Here is a 23,894-nt window from a genome sequence, read left to right on the forward strand (position 1 = left end):
CTCTACAGAATGTGTCTTCATTGTTGTGTTACTCTACAGAATGTGTCTTCATTGTGTGTTACTCTACAGAATGTGTCTTCAATGTTGTGTTACTCTACAGAATGTGTCTTCATTGTTGTGTTACTCTACAGAATGTGTCTTCATTGTTGTGTTACTCTACAGAATGTGTCTTCATTGTTGTGTTACTCTACAGAATGTGTCTTCATTGTTGTGTTACTCTACAGAATGTGTCTTCATTGTTGTGTTACTCTACAGAATGTGTCTTCATTGTTGTGTTACTCTACAGAATGTGTCTTCATTGTTGTGTTACTCTACAGAATGTGTCTTCATTGTGTGTGTGTGTGTGTGTGTGGAGCAGTAATCTGATTTTTGTCTCAAACAGATTGCTGATCATGCTTCATCTATATCACTGGCCCAACTCTCAAAGGTATACTATATATTCTCTTCTCTTCACCCTACTTCTCTTCTCTCCTCCCTTCTCTCCTCCCATCTCTCCTCCCTTCTCTCCTCCCATCTCTCCTCCCATCTCTCCTCCCATCTCTCCTCCCATCTCTCCTCCCATCTCTCCTCCCATCTCTCCTCCCATCTCTCCTCCCTTCTCTCCTCCCATCTCTCCTCCCATCTCTCCTCCCATCTCTCCTCCCATCTCTCCTCTTCTCTCTCTTTTCTCTTAAAACAGTTAAGTTGGATTGAAACTAAGTGTAAAAACAAACTGTTTTCAAAAAGTTATGTTGACTGACTTGGTTGTAATGATATTAATTGGTGGTTTTGATTTTGATGTGATTTGTTTACTGTCCCTGGTCATGTAAAGAGATTTCTCTCTGTCTTTTTAGTCTGAAGGAGACGTACACTTGCTGCTGCTTACACTCGTACATTACACACACACACACACACACACACTCGTTCGTTACACACACACACTCGTTCGTTACACGCACACACACACGTTCGTTACACGCACACACACTCGTTCGTTACACACACACACTCGTTCCCGAACACGCATCCTGAAGAATGAAGCGTTTGCCTCGTTTTCCCCCCCCTGCTTTTTCTCTAAATGAAGACTCAATTGTTTTTTTGTTTTTTTTGCTCATACATGACCTTTCACCCCTAGGACACTAATTTATAAACATACCTGTTATCAATCTTGATTTCAAAACTTATTGAAGCCATGTAACAACTTTTTATTTTTTTATTTTTTTACATTTCAACTTGCCAAATCCTCTCTACTGCACCATTCTTTGTCAACACACTGTGTTTTTGAAGAGATTTACTTTATAAATATAAAAAAAAAATATATATATATATATATATATATATATATATACCATTGAGCAGATGTAATTTTTCCTGAAATATCTAGTTTGCTGAAGTAAAACACAAACCGACAGTGTGAACCACGGCGTGTTTCTTGGTTGAACCTGTTGATGTTGTGATGGAACGGTACTGATTTTTGTTATTGTTCGTTTTATATATATATATATTTATACCCTGACGTTCAACCAGAAAACAGCATTTACTGCTTTTAATGGTGTTAACGGGATTGTAATGACAGTGAGCTGTTAAAAGGACTGTGTTGTGATTGGGTAGCTGGAATGTGGGAGTATGAATGTTTTATTTAAATTTAATGTTTTATCCAATAAAACGTCTCTTAGACCCCTGACCGTTTGTGTGTGGACTACTCATGTATTCTTGAAGATAAATATCTGTTTTCTCCCCCAGTGAATTTACATTTCCTGTCATTTTTTTAGTAAAGTCGATTCAAGTGAATCTGGTAGATTTAGTATTTTCTCGTGATAAATACGTTGCGTCAGCAATGTGTTTTCAGACCAATCTGAGCAGACCGACGAGGTTAGACCCAGATCTAACAGGCTGACTAGGTTAGACCCAGATCTAACAGGCTGACTAGGTTAGACCCAGATCTAACAGGCTGACTAGGTTAGACCCAGATCTAACAGACCGACTAGGTTAGACCCAGATCTAACAGACCGACTAGGTTAGACCCAGATCTACCAGACCGACTAGGTTAGACCCAGATCTAACAGACCGACTAGGTTAGACCCAGATCTATCAGACTGACTAGGTTAGACCCAGATCTAACAGGCTGACTAGGTTAGACCCAGATCTAACAGGCTGACTAGGTTAGACCCAGATCTAACAGACCGACTAGGTTAGACCCAGATCTAACAGACCGACTAGGTTAGACCCGGACCTAACAGACCGACTAGGTTAGACCCAGATCTAACAGAGTGACTAGGTTAGACCCAGATCTAACAGGCCGACTAGGTTAGACCCAGATCTAACAGGCCGACTAGGTTAGACCCAGATCTAACAGGCTGACTAGGTTAGACCCAGATCTAACAGACCGACGAGGTTAGACCCAGATCTAACAGACTGACTAGGTTAGACCCAGATCTAACAGACTGACTAGGTTAGACCCAGATCTAACAGGCTGACTAGGTTAGACCCAGATCTAACAGGCTGACTAGGTTAGACCCAGATCTACTAGACTGACTAGGTTAGACCCAGATCTAACAGGCTGACTAGGTTAGACCCAGATCTAACAGACTGACTAGGTTAGACCCAGATCTAACAGACCGACTAGGTTAGACCCAGATCTACTAGACTGACTAGGTTAGACCCAGATCTAACAGGCTGACTAGGTTAGACCCAGATCTAACAGGCTGACTAGGTTAGACCCAGATCTAACAGACCGACTAGGTTAGACCCAGATCTACTAGACTGACTAGGTTAGACCCAGATCTAACAGACCGACTAGGTTAGACCCAGATCTACTAGACTGACTAGGTTAGACCCAGATCTAACAGACTGACTAGGTTAGACCCAGATCTAACAGACTGACTAGGTTAGACCCAGATCTAACACTGACTAGGTTAGACCCAGATCTAACACTGACTAGGTTAGACCCAGATCTAACACTGACTAGGTTAGACCCAGATCTAACAGACCGACTAGGTTAGACCCAGATCTAACAGACTGACTAGGTTAGACCCAGATCTAACAGACCGACTAGGTTAGACCCAGATCTAACAGGCTGACTAGGTTAGACCCAGATCTATCAGACTGACGAGGTTAGACCCAGATCTAACAGACTGACTAGGTTAGACCCAGATCTAACAGGCTGACTAGGTTAGACCCAGATCTATCAGACTGACTAGGTTAGACCCAGATCTAACAGACCGAGGTTAGACCCAGATCTATCAGACTGACTAGGTTAGACCCAGATCTAACAGACTGACTAGGTTAGACCCAGATCTAACAGACCGACGAGGTTAGACCCAGATCTAACAGACTGACTAGGTTAGACCCAGATCTAACAGACCGACTAGGTTAGACGCAGATCTAACAGGCTGACTAGGTTAGACCCAGATCTAACAGACCGACTAGGTTAGACCCAGATCTAACAGACCGACTAGGTTAGACCCAGATCTATCAGACTGACTAGGTTAGACCCAGATCTAACAGGCTGACTAGGTTAGACCCAGATCTAACAGGCTGACTAGGTTAGACCCAGATCTAACAGGCTGACTAGGTTAGACCCAGATCTAACAGGCTGACTAGGTTAGACCCAGATCTAACAGGCTGACTAGGTTAGACCCAGATCTATCAGACTGACTAGGTTAGACCCAGATCTAACAGGCTGACTAGGTTAGACCCAGATCTAACAGGCCGACTAGGTTAGACCCAGATCTAACAGGCTGACTAGGTTAGACCCAGATCTAACAGGCCGACTAGGTTAGACCCAGATCTAACAGGCTGACTAGGTTAGACCCAGATCTAACAGACTGACTAGGTTAGACCCAGATCTAACAGACTGACTAGGTTAGACCCAGATCTAACAGACTGACTAGGTTAGACCCAGATCTAACAGGCTGACTAGGTTAGACCCAGATCGAACAGACCGACTAGGTTAGACCCAGATCTACTAGACTGACTAGGTTAGATGCAGATCTAACAGGCTGACTAGGTTAGACCCAGATCTACTAGACTGAATAGGTTAGACCCAGATCTAACAGACTGACTAGGTTAGACCCAGATGTAACAGGCTGACTAGGTTAGACCCAGATCTAACAGGCTGACTAGGTTAGACCCAGATCTAACAGGCTGACTAGGTTAGACCCAGATCTAACAGGCTGACTAGGTTAGACCCAGATCTAACAGGCTGACTAGGTTAGACCCAGATCTAACAGGCTGACTAGGTTAGACCCAGATCTAACAGGCTGACTAGGTTAGACCCAGATCTAACAGACCGACTAGGTTAGACCCAGATCGAACAGACCGACGAGGTTAGACCCAGATCTAACAGGCCGACGAGGTTAGACCCAGATCTAACAGGCTGACTAGGTTAGACCCAGATCTAACAGGCTGACTAGGTTAGACCCAGATCGAACAGGCTGACTAGGTTAGACCCAGATCTATCAGACTGACTAGGTTAGACCCAGATCTAACAGGCTGACTAGGTTAGACCCAGATCTAACAGGCTGACTAGGTTAGACCCAGATCTAACAGACTGACTAGGTTAGATGCAGATCTAACAGGCCGACTAGGTTAGACCCAGATCTAACAGGCCGACTAGGTTAGACCCAGATCTACTAGACTGACTAGGTTAGACCCAGATCTAACAGACCGACGAGGTTAGACCCAGATCTACCAGGCTGACTAGGTTAGACCCAGATCTAACAGGCTGACTAGGTTAGACACAGTTGACTCTCTCCCCTGTCTATATACTAGTTGACTCTCTCCCCTGTCTATATACTAGTTGACTCTCTCCCCTGTCTATATACTAGTTGACTCTCTCCCCTGTCTATATACTAGTTGACTCTCTCCCCTGTCTATATACTAGTTGACTCTCTCCCCTGTCTAAATACTAGTTGACTTTCTCCTCTCCCCTGTCTATATACTAGTTGACTCTCTCCCCTGTCTATATACTAGTTGACTCTCTCCCATGTCTATATACTAGTTGACTCTCTCCCCTGTCTATATACTAGTTGACTCTCTCCCCTGTCTATATACTAGTTGACTCTCTCCCCTGTCTATATACTAGTTGACTCTCTCCCCTGTCTATATACTAGTTGACTCTCTCCCCTGTCTATTTACTAGTTGACTCTCTCCCCTGTCTATATACTAGTTGACTTTCTCCTCTCCCCTGTCTATTTACTAGTTGACTCTCTCCTCTCCCCTGTCTATATACTAGTTGACTCTCTCCCCTCCCCTGTCTGTATACTAGTTGACTCTCTCCCCTCCCCTGTCTGTATACTTGTTGACTCTCTCCCCTGTCTGTATACTAGTTGACTCTCTCCCCTCCCCTGTCTATATACTAGTTGACTTTCTCCCCTGTCTATATACTAGTTGACTTTCTCCCCTGTCTATTTACTAGTTGACTCTCTCCCCTGTCTATATACTAGTTGACTCTCTCCCCTGTCTATATACTAGTTGACTCTCTCCCCGGTCTATATACTAGTTGACTCTCCCCTGTCTATATACTAGTTGACTCTCCCCTGTCTATATACTAGTTGACTCTCTCCCCTGTCTATATACTAGTTGACTCTCTCCCATGTCTATATACTAGTTGACTCTCTCCCCTGTCTATATACTAGTTGACTCTCTCCCCTGTCTATATACTAGTTGACTCTCTCCCCTGTCTATATACTAGTTGACTCTCTCCCCTGTCTATATACTAGTTGACTCTCTCCCCTGTCTATTTACTAGTTGACTCTCTCCCCTGTCTATATACTAGTTGACTTTCTCCTCTCCCCTGTCTATTTACTAGTTGACTCTCTCCTCTCCCCTGTCTATATACTAGTTGACTCTCTCCCCTCCCCTGTCTGTATACTAGTTGACTCTCTCCCCTCCCCTGTCTGTATACTAGTTGACTCTCTCCCCTGTCTGTATACTAGTTGACTCTCTCCCCTCCCCTGTCTATATACTAGTTGACTTTCTCCCCTGTCTATATACTAGTTGACTTTCTCCCCTGTCTATTTACTAGTTGACTCTCTCCCCTGTCTATATACTAGTTGACTCTCTCCCCTGTCTATATACTAGTTGACTCTCTCCCCGGTCTATATACTAGTTGACTCTCCCCTGTCTATATACTAGTTGACTCTCCCCTGTCTATATACTAGTTGACTCTCTCCCCTGTCTATATACTAGTTGACTCTCTCCCCTGTCTAAATTTCTTGTTGACTCTCTCCCCTGTCTAAATACTAGTTGAATCTCTCCCCTGTCTATATACTAGTTGACTCTCTCCCCTGTCTATTTACTAGTTGACTCTTTCCCCTGTCTATATATTAGTTGACTTTCTCCCCTGTCTATATACTAGTTGACTCTCTCCCCTCCCCTGTCTATATACTAGTTGACTCTCTCCTCTCCCCGTCTACATACTAGTTGACTCTCTCCCCTGTCTATTTACTAGTTGACTCTCTCCCCTGTCTATTTACTAGTTGACTCTCTCCCCTGTCTATATACTAGTTGACTCTCTCCCCTGTCTATTTACTAGTTGACTCTCTCCCCTGTCTATATACTAGTTGACTCTCTCCCCTGTCTATTTACTAGTTGACTCTCTCCCCTGTCTATATACTAGTTGACTCTCTCCCCTGTCTATATACTAGTTGACTCTCTCCCCTGTCTATATACTAGTTGACTCTCTCCCCTGTCTATATACTAGTTGACTCTCTCCCCTGTCTATATACTAGTTGACTCTCTCCCCTCCCCTGTCTATATACTAGTTGACTCTCTCCCCTGTCTATATACTAGTTGACTTTCTCCTCTCCCCTGTCTATATACTAGTTGACTCTCTCCCCTCCCCTGTCTATATACTAGTTGACTCTCTCCCCTGTCTATATACTAGTTGACTTTCTCCTCTCCAGTGTCTATATACTAGTTGACTCTCTCCCCTGTCTATATACTAGTTGACTCTCTCCCCTGCCTATATACTAGTTGACTCTCTCCCCTGTCTATTTACTAGTTGACTCTCTCCCCTGTCTATATACTAGTTGACTCTCTCCCCTGTCTATATACTAGTTGACTCTCTCCCCTGTCTATATACTAGTTGACTCTCTCCCCTGTCTATATACTAGTTGACTCTCTCCCCTGTCTATATACTAGTTGACTCTCTCCCCTGTCTATATACTAGTTGACTCTCTCCCCTGTCTATATATTAGTTGACTCTCTCCCCTGTCTATTTACTAGTTGACTTTCTCCCCTGTCTATATACTAGTTGACTCTCTCCCCTGTCTATATACTAGTTGACTCTCTCCCCTGTCTATATACTAGTTGACTCTCTCCCCTGTCTATATACTAGTTGACTCTCTCCCCTGTCTATATACTAGTTGACTCTCTCCCCTGTCTATATACTAGTTGACTCTCTCCCCTGTCTATATACTAGTTGACTCTCTCCCCTGTCTATATACTAGTTGACTCTCTCCCTGTCTATATACTAGTTGACTCTCTCCCCTGTCTATATACTAGTTGACTCTCTCCCCTGTCTATATACTAGTTGACTCTCTCCCCTGTCTATATACTAGTTGACTCGCTCCCCTGTCTATATACTAGTTGACTTTCTCCCCTGTCTATATACTAGTTGACTCTCTCCCCTGTCTATATACTAGTTGACTCTCTCCCCTGTCTATATACTAGTTGACTCTCTCCCCTGTCTATATACTAGTTGACGCTCTCCCCTGTCTATATACTAGTTGACTCTCTCCCCTGTCTATATACTAGTTGACTTTCTCCCCTGTCTATATACTAGTTGACTCTCTCCCCTGTCTATATACTAGTTGACTCTCTCCCCTGTCTATATACTAGTTGACTTTCTCCTCTCCCCTGTCTATTTACTAGTTGACTCTCTCCTCTCCCCTGTCTATATACTAGTTGACTCTCTCCCCTCCCCTGTCTGTATACTAGTTGACTCTCTCCCCTCCCCTGTCTGTATACTAGTTGACTCTCTCCCCTGTCTGTATACTAGTTGACTCTCTCCCCTCCCCTGTCTATATACTAGTTCTCTCTCCCCTGTCTATATACTAGTTGACTCTCTCCTCTCCCCGTCTATATACTAGTTGACTCTCTCCCCTGTCTATTTACTAGTTGACTCTCTCCCCTGTCTATATACTAGTTGACTCTCTCCCCTGTCTATATACTAGTTGACTCTCTCCCCTGTCTATATACTAGTTGACTCTCTCCCCTGTCTATATACTAGTTGACTCTCTCCCCTGTCTATATACTAGTTGACTCTCTCCCCTCCCCTGTCTATTTACTAGTTGACTCTCTCCTCTCCCCGTCTCTATACTAGTTGACTCTCTCCCCTGTCTATATACTAGTTGACTCTCTCCTCTCCCCGTCTCTATACTAGTTGACTTTCTCCCCTGTCTATATACTAGTTGACTCTCTCCCCTGTCTATATACTAGTTGACTCTCTCCCCTGTCTATATACTAGTTGACTTTCTCCTCTCCCCTGTCTATTTACTAGTTGACTCTCTCCTCTCCCCTGTCTATATACTAGTTGACTCTCTCCCCTCCCCTGTCTGTATACTAGTTGACTCTCTCCCCTCCCCTGTCTGTATACTAGTTGACTCTCTCCCCTGTCTGTATACTAGTTGACTCTCTCCCCTCCCCTGTCTATATACTAGTTGACTTTCTCCTCTCCCCTGTCTATATACTAGTTGACTCTCTCCCCTGTCTATTTACTAGTTGACTCTCTCCCCTGTCTATATACTAGTTGACTCTCTCCCCTCCCCTGTCTATTTACTAGTTGACTCTCTCCCCTGTCTATATACTAGTTTATCTCTCTCCCCTGTCTATATACTAGTTGACTTTCTCCCCTGTCTATTTACTAGTTGACTCTCTCCCCTGTCTATATACTAGTTGACTCTCTCCCCTGTCTATATACTAGTTGACTCTCTCCCCTGTCTATATACTAGTTGACTCTCTCCCCTCCCCTGTCTATATACTAGTTGACTCTCTCCCCTCCCCTGTCTATATACTAGTTGACTCTCCCCTGTCTATATACTAGTTGACTCTCCCCTGTCTAAATACTAGTTGACTCTCTCCCCTGTCTAAATACTAGTTGACTCTCTCCCCTGTCTATATACTAGTTGACTCTCTCCCCTGTCTATATACTAGTTGACTATCTCCCCGGTCTATATACTAGTTGACTCTCTCCCCGGTCTATATACTAGTTGACTCTCCCCTGTCTATATACTAGTTGACTCTCCCCTGTCTATATACTAGTTGACTCTCTCCCCTCCCCTGTCTATATACTAGTTGACTCTCTCCCCTGTCTATATACTAGTTGACTTTCTCCTCTCCCCTGTCTATTTACTAGTTGACTCTCTCCTCTCCCCTGTCTATATACTAGTTGACTCTCTCCCCTCCCCTGTCTGTATACTAGTTGACTCTCTCCCCTCCCCTGTCTGTATACTAGTTGACTCTCTCCCCTGTCTGTATACTAGTTGACTCTCTCCCCTCCCCTGTCTATATACTAGTTGACTCTCTCCCCTCCCCTGTCTATTTACTAGTTGACTCTCTCCCCTGTCTATATACTAGTTGACTCTCTCCCCTGTCTATATACTAGTTTACTCTCTCCCCTGTCTATATACTAGTTGACTCTCTCCCCTGTCTATATACTAGTTGACTCTCTCCCCTGTCTATATACTAGTTGACTCTCTCCCCTCCCCTGTCTATTTACTAGTTGACTCTCTCCTCTCCCCGTCTCTATACTAGTTGACTCTCTCCCCTGTCTATATACTAGTTGACTCTCTCCTCTCCCCGTCTCTATACTAGTTGACTCTCTCCCCTGTCTATATACTAGTTGACTCTCTCCCCTGTCTATATACTAGTTGACGCTCTCCCCTGTCTATATACTAGTTGACTCTCTCCCCTGTCTATATACTAGTTGACTCTCTCCCCTGTCTATTTACTAGTTGACTTTCTCCCCTGTCTATATACTAGTTGACTCTCTCCCCTGTCTATATACTAGTTGACGCTCTCCCCTGTCTATATACTAGTTGACTCTCTCCCCTGTCTATATACTAGTTGACTCTCTCCCCTGTCTATATACTAGTTGACTCTCTCCCCTGTCTATATACTAGTTGACTCTCTCCCCTGTCTATATACTAGTTGACTTTCTCCCCTGTCTATATACTAGTTGACTCTCTCCCCTGTCTATATACTAGTTGACTCTCTCCCCTGTCTATATACTAGTTGACTCTCTCCCCTGTCTATATACTAGTTGACTTTCTCCCCTGTCTATTTACTAGTTGACTCTCTCCCCTGTCTATTTACTAGTTGACTCTCCCCTGTCTATATACTAGTTGACTCTCTCCCCTCCCCTGTCTGTATACTAGTTGACTCTCTCCCCTCCCCTGTCTGTATACTAGTTGACTCTCTCCCCTGTCTGTATACTAGTTGACTCTCTCCCCTCCCCTGTCTATATACTAGTTGACTCTCTCCCCTCCCCTGTCTATTTACTAGTTGACTCTCTCCCCTGTCTATATACTAGTTTATCTCTCTCCCCTGTCTATATACTAGTTGACTCTCTCCCCTGTCTATATACTAGTTGACTTTCTCCCCTGTCTATTTACTAGTTGACTCTCTCCCCTGTCTATATACTAGTTGACTCTCTCCCCTGTCTATATACTAGTTGACTCTCTCCCCTGTCTATATACTAGTTGACTCTCTCCCCTCCCCTGTCTATATACTAGTTGACTCTCTCCCCGGTCTATATACTAGTTGACTCTCCCCTGTCTATATACTAGTTGACTCTCCCCTGTCTAAATACTAGTTGACTCTCTCCCCTGTCTAAATACTAGTTGACTCTCTCCCCTCTCTATATACTAGTTGACTCTCTCCCCTGTCTATATACTAGTTGACTCTCTCCCCGGTCTATATACTAGTTGACTCTCTCCCCGGTCTATATACTAGTTGACTCTCCCCTGTCTATATACTAGTTGACTCTCCCCTGTCTATATACTAGTTGACTCTCTCCCCGGTCTATATACTAGTTGACTCTCCCCTGTCTATATACTAGTTGATTCTCTCCCCTGCCTATATACTAGTTGACTCTCTCCTGTCTATATACTAGTTGACTCTCCCCTGTCTATATACTAGTTGACTCTCTCCCCTGTCTATATACTAGTTGACTCTCCCCTGTCTAAATACTAGTTGACTCTCTCCCCTGTCTAAATACTAGTTGACTCTCTCCCCTCTCTATATACTAGTTGACTCTCTCCCCTGTCTATATACTAGTTGACTCTCTCCCCGGTCTATATACTAGTTGACTCTCTCCCCGGTCTATATACTAGTTGACTCTCCCCTGTCTATATACTAGTTGACTCTCCCCTGTCTATATACTAGTTGACTCTCTCCTGTCTATATACTAGTTGACTCTCCCCTGTCTAAATACTAGTTGACTCTCTCCCCTGTCTAAATACTAGTTGACTCTCTCCCCTCTCTATATACTAGTTGACTCTCTCCCCTGTCTATATACTAGTTGACTCTCTCCCCGGTCTATATACTAGTTGACTCTCTCCCCGGTCTATATACTAGTTGACTCTCCCCTGTCTATATACTAGTTGACTCTCCCCTGTCTATATACTAGTTGACTCTCTCCCCGGTCTATATACTAGTTGACTCTCCCCTGTCTATATACTAGTTGACTCTCTCCCCTGCCTATATACTAGTTGACTCTCTCCTGTCTATATACTAGTTGACTCTCCCCTGTCTATATACTAGTTGACTCTCTCCCCTCCCCCGTTGTAACACAACGTTGTTCCCTGCTGAACCTGTCCCCAGATAGAAATACCATGGATATCCTGGTGACCCCTGGTCTCTATCTAACTATGTCATATATCCTGGTGACCCCTGGTCTCTATCTAACTATGTCATATATCCTGGTGACCCCTGGTCTCTATCTAACTATGTCATATATCCTGGTGACCCCTGGTCTCTATCTAACTATGTCATATATCCTGGTGACCCCTGGTCTCTATCTAACTATGTCATATATCCTGGTGACCCCTGGTCTCTATCTAACTATGTCATATATCCTGGTGACCCCTGGTCTCTATCTAACTATGTCATATATCCTGGTGACCCCTGGTCTCTATCTAACTATGTCACGTATCTTGGTGACCCCTGGTCTCTATCTAACTATGTCACGTATCTTGGTGACCCCTGGTCTCTATCTAACTATGTCATATATCCTGGTGACCCCTGGTCTCTATCGAACTATGTCATATATCTTGGTGACCCCTGGTCTCTATCTAACTATGTCATATATCCTGGTGACCCCTGGTCTCTATCTAACTATGTCATATATCCTGGTGACCCCTGGTCTCTATCTAACTATGTCATATATCCTGGTGACCCCTGGTCTCTATCGAACTATGTCATATATCTTGGTGACCCCTGGTCTCTATCTAACTATGTCATATATCCTGGTGACCCCTGGTCTCTATCTAACTATGTCATATATCCTGGTGACCCCTGGTCTCTATCTAACTATGTCACGTATCTTGGTGACCCCTGGTCTCTATCTAACTATGTCACGTATCTTGGTGACCCCTGGTCTCTATCTAACTATGTCATATATCCTGGTGACCCCTGGTCTCTATCGAACTATGTCATATATCCTGGTGACCCCTGGTCTCTATCTAACTATGTCATATATCCTGGTGACCCCTGGTCTCTATCTAACTATGTCATATATCCTGGTGACCCCTGGTCTCTATCTAACTATGTCATATATCTTGGTGACCCCTGGTCTCTATCTAACTATGTCATATATCTTGGTGACCCCTGGTCTCTATCTAACTATGTCACATATCCTGGTGACCCCTGGTCTCTATCTAACTATGTCATATATCCTGGTGACCCCTGGTCTCTAACTAACTATGTCATATATCCTGGTGACCCCTGGTCTCTAACTATGTCATATATCCTGGTGACCCCTGGTCTCTATCTAACTATGTCATATATCCTGGTGGTTTCTGGGAACAGACGGCGAACCTGGCGGAGGCCAACGCATCGGAGGACGACAAGATCAGAGCCATGATGTCACAGTCCAATCACGACTACGACCCCATACAGTGAGTATAACCACACACAGTCCAACCACGACTACGACCCTATCCTGTAACTGAACCAGGAAGTAGCAGCAGCTCTATCCTGTAACTGAACCAGGAAGTAGCAGCAGCTCTATCCTGTAACTGAACCAGGAAGTAACAGCAGCTCTATCCTGTAACTGAACCAGGAAGTAGCAGCAGCTCTATCCTGTAACTGAACCAGGAAGTAGCAGCAGCTCTATCCTGTAACTGAACCAGGAAGTAAAAGCAGCTCTATCCTGTAACTGAACCAGGAAGTAGCAGCAGCTCTATCCTGTAACTGAACCAGGAAGTAGCAGCAGCTCTATACTGTAACTGACCCAGGAAGTAACAGCAGCTCTGTCCTGTAACTGAACCAGGAAGTAGCAGCAGCTCTATCCTGTAACTGAACCAGGATGTAACAGCAGCTCTATCCTGTAACTGAACCAGGAAGTAGCAGCAGCTCTATCCTGTAACTGAACCAGGATGTAACAGCAGCTCTATCCTGTAAATGAACCAGGAAGTAGCAGCAGCTCTATCCTGTAACTGAACCAGGAAGTAGCAGCTGCTCTATCCTGTAACTGAACCAGGAAGTAGCAGCAGCTCTATCCTGTAACTGAACCAGGATGTAACAGCAGCTCTATCCTGTAACTGAACCAGGAAGTAGCAGCTGCTCTATCCTGTAACTGAACCAGGAAGTAGCAGCAGCTCTATCCTGTAACTGAACCAGGATGTAACAGCAGCTCTATCCTGTAACTGAACCAGGAAGTAGCAGCTGCTCTATCCTGTAACTGAACCGGGATGTAACAGCAGCTCTATCCTGTAACCGAACCAGGAAGTAACAGCAGCTCTATCCTGTAACTGAACCAGGAAGTAACAGCAGCTCTATCCTGTAACTGAACCAGGAAGTAACAGCAGCTCTATCCTGTAACTGAACCAGGAAGTAACAGCAGCTCTATCCTGTAACTGAACCAGGAAGTAGCAGCAGCTCTATCCTGTAACTGAACCAGGAAGTAGCAGCTGCTCTATCCTGTAACTGAACCAGGATGTAGCAGCTGCTCTATCCTGTAACTGAACCAGGATGTAACAGCTGCTCTATCCTGTAACTGAACCAGGATGTAACAGCAGCTCTATCCGTTAACTGAACCAGGATGTAACAGCTGCTCTATCCTGTAACTGAACCAGGAAGTAGCAGCTGCTCTATCCTGTAACTGAACCAGGAAGTAACAGCAGCTCTATCCTGTAACTGAACCAGGATGTAACAGCAGCTCTATCCTGTAACTGAACCAGGAAGTAACAGCTGCTCTATCCTGTAACTGAACCAGGATGTAACAGCAGCTCTATCCTGTAACTGAACCAGGATGTAACAGCAGCTCTATCCTGTAACTGAACCAGGAAGTAGCAGCAGCTCTATCCTGTAACTGAACCAGGAAGTAACAGCTGCTCTATCCTGTAACTGAACCAGGATGTAACAGCAGCTCTATCCTGTAACTGAACCAGGAAGTAACAGCAGCTCTATCCTGACGTTGTGTTAACGTTGTATTAACGGTGTGTTAATGTTGTATTCGTGTTATTAGTTATGTGAAGAAGTTGACCGGTCCCCCTCCAGCCAACTACACCTGTTATCGCTGTGGCAAGAACGGACATCACATCAGGAACTGTCCTACTAACGGGGTAAGACATCACATCAGGAACTGTCCTACTAACGGGGTAAGACATCACATCAGGAACTGTCCTACTAACGGGGTAAGACAACACATCAGGAACTGTCCTACTAACGGGGTAAGACAACACATCAGGAACTGTCCTACTAACGGGGTAAGACAACACAACAGGAACTGTCCTACTAACGGGGTAAGACAACACATCAGGAACTGTCCTACTAACGGGGTAAGACATCACATCAGGAACTGTCCTACTAACGGGGTAAGACAACACATCAGGAACTGTCCTACTAACGGACATCACATCAGGAACTGTCCTACTAACGGGGTAAGACATCACATCAGGAACTGTCCTACTAACGGGGTAAGACAACACATCAGGAACTGTCCTACTAACGGGGTAAGACAACAGGAACTGTCCTACTAACGGGGTAAGACAACACATCAGGAACTGTCCTACTAACGGGGTAAGACAACACATCCTTGGTGTGTGTGTGTGATCGTTGTCCAGAGCAACCCGGTAAATGTGTGTGTGTGTGTGTTATCGCTGTTCAGAGCAACCCAGTAAATGTGTGTGTGTGTGTGTGTCTGTGTTTGTGTGCGTGTGCGCGTGCGTTAGCAGGAGAAAGGGTTTGAGCCGCCCCAGAGGATCAAGAAGAGCACCGGCATCCCCCGTTCCTTCATGAAGGAAGTGGACGACCCGTCTATAAAGGGAGCCATGTTGACCAACACGGGCCACTACGCCATCCCTACGATAGACGCGTGAGTTACCTCTGACCCCCCCCCCCCTCCCCCCCGTTGACCAACACTGGCCACTACGCCATCCCTACGATAGACGCGTGAGTTACCTCTGACCCCCTCCGTTGACCAACACTGGCCACTACGCCATCCCTACGATAGACGCGTGAGTTACCTCTGATCCCCCCGTTGACCAACACGGGCCACTACGCCATCCCTACGATAGATGCGTGAGTTACCTTTGACCCCCCCCGTTGACCAACACTGGCCACTACGCCATCCCTACGATAGACGCGTGAGTTACCTCTGACCCCCCCGTTGACCAACACGGGCCACTACGCCATCCCTACGATAGACGCGTGAGTTACCTCTGACCCCCACCCCCCCCCCGTTGACCAACACGGGCCACTACGCCATCCCTACGATAGACGCGTGAGTTACCTCTGACCCCCCCCGTTGGCCAACACTGGCCACTACGCCATCCCTACGATAGACGCGTGAGTTACCTCCGACCTCTGAACCCCCCCCCCTGTTGATTCACTACAGTATCTATATGGTAGAACTAGACCCTACCTCTAACATTCACTACAGTATCTATATGGTAGAACTGTAACATACTCTAACATTCACTACAGTATCTATATGGTAGAGCTGTAACATCCTCTAACATTCACTACAGTATCTATATGGTAGAACTAGACCCTACCTCTAACATTCACTACAGTATCTATATGGTAGAACTAGACCCTACCTCTAACATTCACTACAGTATCTATATGGTAGAACTGTAACATACTCTAACATTCACTACAGTATCTATATGGTAGAGCTGTAACATCCTCTAACATTCACTACAGTATCTATATGTTAGAACTAGACCCTACCTCTAACATTCACTACAGTATCTATATGTTAGAACTAGACCCTACCTCTAACATTCACTACAGTATATATATGTTAGAACTAGACCCTACCTCTAACATTCACTACAGTATCTATATGTTAGAGCTGTAACATCCTCTAACATTCACTACAGTATCTATATGTTAGAGCTAGACCCTACCTCTAACATTCACTACAGTATCTATATGTTAGAGCTAGACCCTACCTCTAACATTCACTACAGTATCTATATGTTAGAGCTGTAACATCCTCCAACATTCACCACAGTATCTATATGGTAGAACTAGACCCTACCTCTAACATTCACTACAGTATCTATATGGTAGAGCTGTAACATCCTCCAACATTCACTACAGTATCTATATGTTAGAGCTGTAACATCCTCCAACATTCACTACAGTATCGTATCTATATGTTAGAACTAGACCCTACCTCTAACATGCTTCTCTCATCTTAGCTACTTGTAGTATCAAGTTTAAATCAAATCAAATTTTATTTGTCACATACACATGGTTAGCAGATGTTAATGCGAGTGTAGCGAAATGCTTGTGCTTCTAGTTCCGACAATGCAGTAATAACCAACAAGTAATCTAACTAACAATTCCAAAACTAATTTCTTATACACAGTGTAAGGGGATAAAGAATATGTACATAAAGATATATGAATGAGTGATGGTACAGAGCAGCATAGGCAAGATACAGTAGATGGTATCGAGTACAGTATATACATATGAGATGAGTATGTAAACAAAGTGGCATAGTTAAAGTGGCTAGTGATACATGTATTACATAAGGATGCAGTAGATGATAGAGTACAGTATATAGGTATGCATATGAGATGAATAATGTAGGGTATGTAAACATTATATACAGTGGCTAGTGATACATTTATTACATCCAATGTATGTAAACATTATATAAAGTAGCATTGTTTAAAGTGGCTAGTGATACATGTATTACTTAAAGATGCAGTAGATGATAGAGTACAGTATATACATATACCTATGTATAGAGTACAGTGTATATATATATATATATATATATATATATATATATATATATATATATATATATATATATGAGATGAGTAATGTAGGGTATGTAAACATTATATACAGTGGCTAGTGATACATTTATTACATCCAATGTTTTATTATTCAAGTGGCTAGAGATTTGAGTAACCACCTCAGACATGAGTTTTTAGAAAGGTTATGTTTTGCCTGACCTTTAACCCCTGACCTCTGACGTCTAGCCCGTAAGTAAACCTCTGTGTGTGTGTGTGTGTCCCCCTCCACAGTGAGGCCTACGCTTTAGGTAAGAAGGAGAGGCCCCCGTTCGTCCCCAGGGACCAGTCCAGTTCCGAGGAGGACGAGGATCCAGTCCCCGATGAGCTGCTCTGTCTGCTCTGTAAAGACCTGATGACTGACGCTGTGGTCATCCCCTGCTGTGGCAACTCCTACTGCGACGACTGTGAGTCGACAAACACACACCTGTAACGACCTGATGCTGTCTCCTCTCCTCAGGTATCCGTAGTGACTGATGCTGTCTCCTCTCCTCAGGTATCCGTAGTGACCGATGCTGTCTCCTCTCCTCAGGTTTCCATAGTGACTGATGCTGTCTCCTCTCCTCAGGTATCCATAGTGACTGATGCTGTCTCCTCTCCTCAGGTATCCATAGTGACTGATGCTGTCTCCTCTCCTCAGGTATCCATAGTGACTGATGCTGTCTCCTCTCCTCAGGTATCCGTAGTGACTGATGCTGTCTCCTCTCCTCAGGTATCCGTAGTGACCGATGCTGTCTCCTCTCCTCAGGTATCCATAGTGACCGATGCTGTCTCCTCTCCTCAGGTATCCGTAGTGACTGATGCTGTCTCTCCTCCTCAGGTATCCATAGTGACTGATGCTGTCTCCTCTCCTCAGGTATCCGTAGTGACCGATGCTGTCTCCTCTCCTCAGGTATCCATAGTGACTGATGCTGTCTCCTCTCCTCTCCTCAGGTATCCATAGTGACTGATGCTGTCTCCTCTCCTCAGGTATCCATAGTGACTGATGCTGTCTCCTCTCCTCAGGTATCCATAGTGACTGATGCTGTCTCCTCTCCTCAGGTATCCATAGTGACTGATGCTGTCTCCTCTCCTCAGGTATCCATAGTGACTGATGCTGTCTCCTCTCCTCAGGTATCCGTACGTCTCTGCTGGAGTCAGAGGAACATGTGTGTCCCACCTGTAGCCAATCGAATGTCTCCCCTGACGCGCTCATAGCCAATAAGTTCCTGCGCCAGGTAAAACTCTCTCAGGCTCCGCCTACTCAACCCTGGCCTTTATTTAGTGAGGTAAGGTGTATGCAATGTGTTCTATAATAAACAGGTGCCAGGTGTCCTCGCTGTAGGTGTGTACCTGCTCTGACATCACGGAGTGTGGTGGGTTGGGGGTCTGGTAGACTGGCCTGTTATACAGGTGTCAGGTGTCCTAGCTGTAGGTGTGTACCTGCTCTGACATCACGGAGTGTGGTGGGTTGGGGGTCTGGTAGACTGGCCTGTTATACAGGTGTCAGGTGTCCTAGCTGTAGGTGTGTACCTGCTCTGACATCACGGAGTGTGGTGGGTTGGGGGTCTGGTAGACTGGCCTGTTATACAGGTGTCAGGTGTCCTAGCTGTAGGTGTGTACCTGCTCTGACATCACAGAGTGTGGTGGGTTGGGGGTCTGGTAGACTGGCCTGTTATACAGGTGTCAGGTGTCCTAGCTGTAGGTGCGTACCTGCTCTGACATCACGGAGTGTGGTGGGTTGGGGGTCTGGTAGACTGGCCTGTTATACAGGTGTCAGGTGTCCTAGCTGTAGGTGTGTACCTGCTCTGACATCACGGAGTGTGGTGGGTTGGGGGTCTGGTAGACTGGCCTGTTATACAGGTGTCCTCGCTGTAGGTGTGTACCTGCTCTGACATCACGGAGTGTGGTGGGTTGGGGTCTGGTAGACTGGCCTGTTATACAGGTGTCCTCGCTGTAGGTGTGTACCTGCTCTGACATCACGGAGTGTGGTGGGTTGGGGGTCTGGTAGACTGGCCTGTTATACAGGTGTCAGGTGTCCTAGCTGTAGGTGTGTACCTGCTCTGACATCACGGAGTGTGGTGGGTTGGGGGTCTGGTAGACTGGCCTGTTATACAGGTGTCCTAGCTGTAGGTGTGTACCTGCTCTGACATCACGGAGTGTGGTGGGTTGGGGGTCTGGTAGACTGGCCTGTTATACAGGTGTCCTAGCTGTAGGTGTGTACCTGCTCTGACATCACGGAGTGTGGTGGGTTGGGGGTCTGGTAGACTGGCCTGTTATACAGGTGTCCTAGCTGTAGGTGTGTACCTGCTCTGACATCACGGAGTGTGGTGGGTTGGGGGTCTGGTAGACTGGCCTGTTATACAGGTGTCAGGTGTCCTAGCTGTAGGTGTGTACCTGCTCTGACATCACGGAGTGTGGTGGGTTGGGGGTCTGGTAGACTGGCCTGTTATACAGGTGTCAGGTGTCCTAGCTGTAGGTGTGTACCTGCTCTGACATCACGGAGGGTGGTGGGTTGGGGGTCTGGTAGACTGGCCTGTTATACAGGTGTCCTAGCTGTAGGTGTGTACCTGCTCTGACATCACGGAGTGTGGTGGGTTGGGGGTCTGGTAGACTGGCCTGTTATACAGGTGTCCTAGCTGTAGGTGCGTACCTGCTCTGACATCACGGAGTGTGGTGGGTTGGGGGTCTGGTAGACTGGCCTGTTATACAGGTGTCAGGTGTCCTAGCTGTAGGTGTGTACCTGCTCTGACATCACGGAGTGTGGTGGGTTGGGGTCTGGTAGACTGGCCTGTTATACAGGTGTCCTAGCTGTAGGTGTGTACCTGCTCTGACATCACGGAGTGTGGTGGGTTGGGGTCTGGTAGACTGGCCTGTTATACAGGTGTCCTAGCTGTAGGTGTGTACCTGCTCTGACATCACGGAGTGTGGTGGGTTGGGGGTCTGGTAGACTGGCCTGTTATACAGGTGTCAGGTGTCCTAGCTGTAGGTGTGTACCTGCTCTGACATCACGGAGTGTGGTGGGTTGGGGGTCTGGTAGACTGGCCTGTTATACAGGTGTCCTAGCTGTAGGTGTGTACCTGCTCTGACATCACGGAGTGTGGTGGGTTGGGGGTCTGGTAGACTGGCCTGTTATACAGGTGTCAGGTGTCCTAGCTGTAGGTGTGTACCTGCTCTGACATCACGGAGTGTGGTGGGTTGGGGTCTGGTAGACTGGCCTGTTATACAGGTGTCAGGTGTCCTAGCTGTAGGTGTGTACCTGCTCTGACATCACGGAGTGTGGTGGGTTGGGGGTCTGGTAGACTGGCCTGTTATACAGGTGCCAGGTGTCCTAGCTGTAGGTGTGTACCTGCTCTGACATCACGGAGTGTGGTGGGTTGGGGGTCTGGTAGACTGGCCTGTTATACAGGTGTCAGGTGTCCTAGCTGTAGGTGTGTACCTGCTCTGACATCACGGAGTGTGGTGGGTTGGGGTCTGGTAGACTGGCCTGTTATACAGGTGTCAGGTGTCCTAGCTGTAGGTGTGTACCTGCTCTGACATCACGGAGTGTGGTGGGTTGGGGGTCTGGTAGACTGGCCTGTTATACAGGTGTCCTAGCTGTAGGTGTGTACCTGCTCTGACATCACGGAGTGTGGTGGGTTGGGGTCTGGTAGACTGGCCTGTTATACAGGTGTCCTAGCTGTAGGTGTGTACCTGCTCTGACATCACGGAGTGTGGTGGGTTGGGGGTCTGGTAGACTGGCCTGTTATACAGGTGTCAGGTGTCCTAGCTGTAGGTGTGTACCTGCTCTGACATCACGGAGTGTGGTGGGTTGGGGTCTGGTAGACTGGCCTGTTATACAGGTGTCAGGTGTCCTAGCTGTAGGTGTGTACCTGCTCTGACATCACGGAGTGTGGTGGGTTGGGGGTCTGGTAGACTGGCCTGTTATACAGGTGTCAGGTGTCCTAGCTGTAGGTGTGTACCTGCTCTGACATCACGGAGTGTGGTGGGTTGGGGTCTGGTAGACTGGCCTGTTATACAAGTGTCTTCAGAAAGTATTCAGACCCCTTGACTTTTTCCACATTTTGTTACGTTACAGCCTTATTCTAAAACGGATTAGATCGTTTTTTGTTACGTTTTACAGTAAAATGGATTCAATATTATTTTTCCCCCCCACATCAATCTACACACAATACCCCATAATGACATCACAACACCCCATAATGACATCACAACACCCCATAATGACATCACAACACCCCACAATGACATCACAACACCCCACAATGACATCACAACACCCCACAATGACATCACAACACCCCACAATGACATCACAACACCCCACAATGACATCACAACACCCCACAATGACATCACAACACCCCACAATGACATCACTATACCCCATAATGACAAAGCTTAAAAACAGAAATATCACATTGACATGAGTATTCAGACCCTTTACTCAGTACTTTGTTGAAGCACCTTTGGCAGCGATTACAGCCTCGAGTCTTCTTGGGTTTGACGCTACAAGCTTGGCACACCTGTATTTGGGGAGTTTCTCCCATTCTTCTCTGCAGATCCTCTCACGCTCTGTCAGGTTGGATTGGGAGCGTCGCTGCACAGCTATTTTCAGGTCTCTCCAGAGATGTTCGATCGGGTTCAAGTCCAGGCTCTGACTGGGCCACTCAAGGACATTCAGAGACTTGTCCCGAAGCCAGTCCTGCGTTGTCTTGGCTGTGTGCTTAGGGTCGTTGTCCTGTTGGAAGGTGAACCTTCGCCCCAGACTGAGGTCCTGAGGGCTCTGGAACAGGTTTTCACCAAGGATCTCTCTGTACTTTGCTCTGTTCATCTTACCCGTAATCCTGATTAGTCTCCCAGTCCCGTCTTCTGAAAAACATCCCCACAGCATGATGCTGCCACCACCATGCTTCACCGTACATATGGTGCCAGGTTTCCTCCAGACGTGACGGTTGGAATTCAGGCCAAAGAGTTCAATCTTGGTTTCATCAGACCAGAGAATCTTGTTTGGCCAGTTTGGTTCCAAACTTCTTCCATTTGAGAATGAATGATGGAGGCCACTGTGTTCTTGGGAACCTTCAATGCCGCAGAAATGTTTTGGTACCCTTGTCCAGATCTGTGCCTCGACACAATACTGTCTCGGATCTCTACGGACAATTCCTTCAACCTCATGGCTTGGTTTTTGCTCTGACGTGCACTGTCAACTGTGGGACCTTATATGGACAGGTGTGTGCCTTTCTAAATCATGTCCAATCAACTGAATTTACCATAAGTGGACTCTAATCAAGTTGTAGAAACATCTCAAGGATGATCAATGGAAACAGGAAGCACCTGAGTTCAATTTCAAGTCTCATAGCAAAGGGTTTGAATAATTATGTAAATAAGGTATTTCTGTTTTTTACTGGTAATACATTTGCTAACATTTCTAAAAACCTGTTTTCACCTTGTCATTATGGGGTATTGTGATGTCATTATAGGGTATTGTGATGTCATTATGGGGTATTGTGATGTCATTATGCTGTATTGTGTTTAGATTGAGGGAACTTTTTAAATGATCCTCCCCTCCCCTCCCCTCCCCTCCCCTCCTCTCCCCTCCTCCCCTCTCCCCTCCCCTCCTCTCCTCTCAGGCGGTAAACAACTTTAAGAATGAGACCGGTTACACCAAACGCATGATGACGAGAGGAGCCCAGCCCGCCGTCGTCCCTACCCCTCCTCTTCAGCCTCAGTCCCGCCCTCAGTGCCCGCTCCAGCCTATCAGGAGCCAGCAGGACCCTCTCATGCCCCGCCCTCCAGCCTTAGACACGCCACCATTGGCTCAGCAGCAGGTTGGCCCGCCCCTCAGGTAAGATGAATGTAGTTGTCACTAGTGTCAAATGCTCAATAAACAACCAGGTGTCTGGGTGAGATTTTCCTCACACATCTCGTTGTGTTATTTTCACCCTAGAGTCGGGAACCATAACTCCTCCCACATGGCTGCTGGCTCCTCCTATAACTCAACGGGCCCCTCCCCCCAGCACCCAACCAATCACAACAACACGCTTATGCTAAAGTAAGATTCTCTCTCACTCTGTCTCTCACTCTGTCTCTCACTCTGTCTCTCACTCTGTCTCTCACTCTGTCTCTCTGTGTCTCTCTCTGTGTCTGTCTCTCTCTCTCTCTCTCTCTCTCCTCTCTCTGTGTCTCTCTCTTTGTCTCTCTCTCTCACTCTGTCTCTCTCTGTCTCCTCTCTCTGTGTCTCTCTCTGTGTCTCTCTCTGTGTCTCTCTCTCTGTGTCTCTCTCTCTGTGTCTCTCTCTCTGTGTCTCTCTCTCTGTGTCTCTCTCTCTGTGTCTCTCTCTCTGTGTCTCTCTCTCTGTGTCTCTCTCTGTGTCTCTCTCTGTGTCTCTCTCTCTGTGTCTCTCTCTGTGTCTCTCTCTGTGTCTCTCTCTGTGTCTCTCTCTCTGTGTCT

The 23,894-nt window shown here is 46.2% G+C and overlaps 1 protein-coding gene across 2 annotated transcripts in view; it reads left to right on the forward strand.

Moving 5' to 3' along the window:
* The window catches only part of LOC135530745 (E3 ubiquitin-protein ligase RBBP6-like), a 75,173-nt gene that overhangs the window by 15,967 nt on the left and 35,312 nt on the right, over positions 1–23,894 (forward strand). The window contains exons 4-11 of one of the 2 annotated variants that reach the window (XM_064958945.1): positions 383–427; positions 13,015–13,103; positions 14,675–14,771; positions 15,381–15,523; positions 17,700–17,872; positions 18,579–18,682; positions 23,075–23,289; positions 23,392–23,496. In XM_064958945.1, the coding sequence (XP_064815017.1) occupies positions 383–427; positions 13,015–13,103; positions 14,675–14,771; positions 15,381–15,523; positions 17,700–17,872; positions 18,579–18,682; positions 23,075–23,289; positions 23,392–23,496 (971 nt within the window). The remainder of the gene's footprint in view (positions 1–382; positions 428–13,014; positions 13,104–14,674; positions 14,772–15,380; positions 15,524–17,699; positions 17,873–18,578; positions 18,683–23,074; positions 23,290–23,391; positions 23,497–23,894) is intronic. The other variant, XM_064958946.1, reaches the window with a different exon arrangement.

The sequence above is a fragment of the Oncorhynchus masou genome, unplaced genomic scaffold (genome assembly GCF_036934945.1).
Source record: "Oncorhynchus masou masou isolate Uvic2021 unplaced genomic scaffold, UVic_Omas_1.1 unplaced_scaffold_1410, whole genome shotgun sequence".
NCBI classification, from domain to species: Eukaryota; Metazoa; Chordata; class Actinopteri; order Salmoniformes; family Salmonidae; genus Oncorhynchus; species Oncorhynchus masou.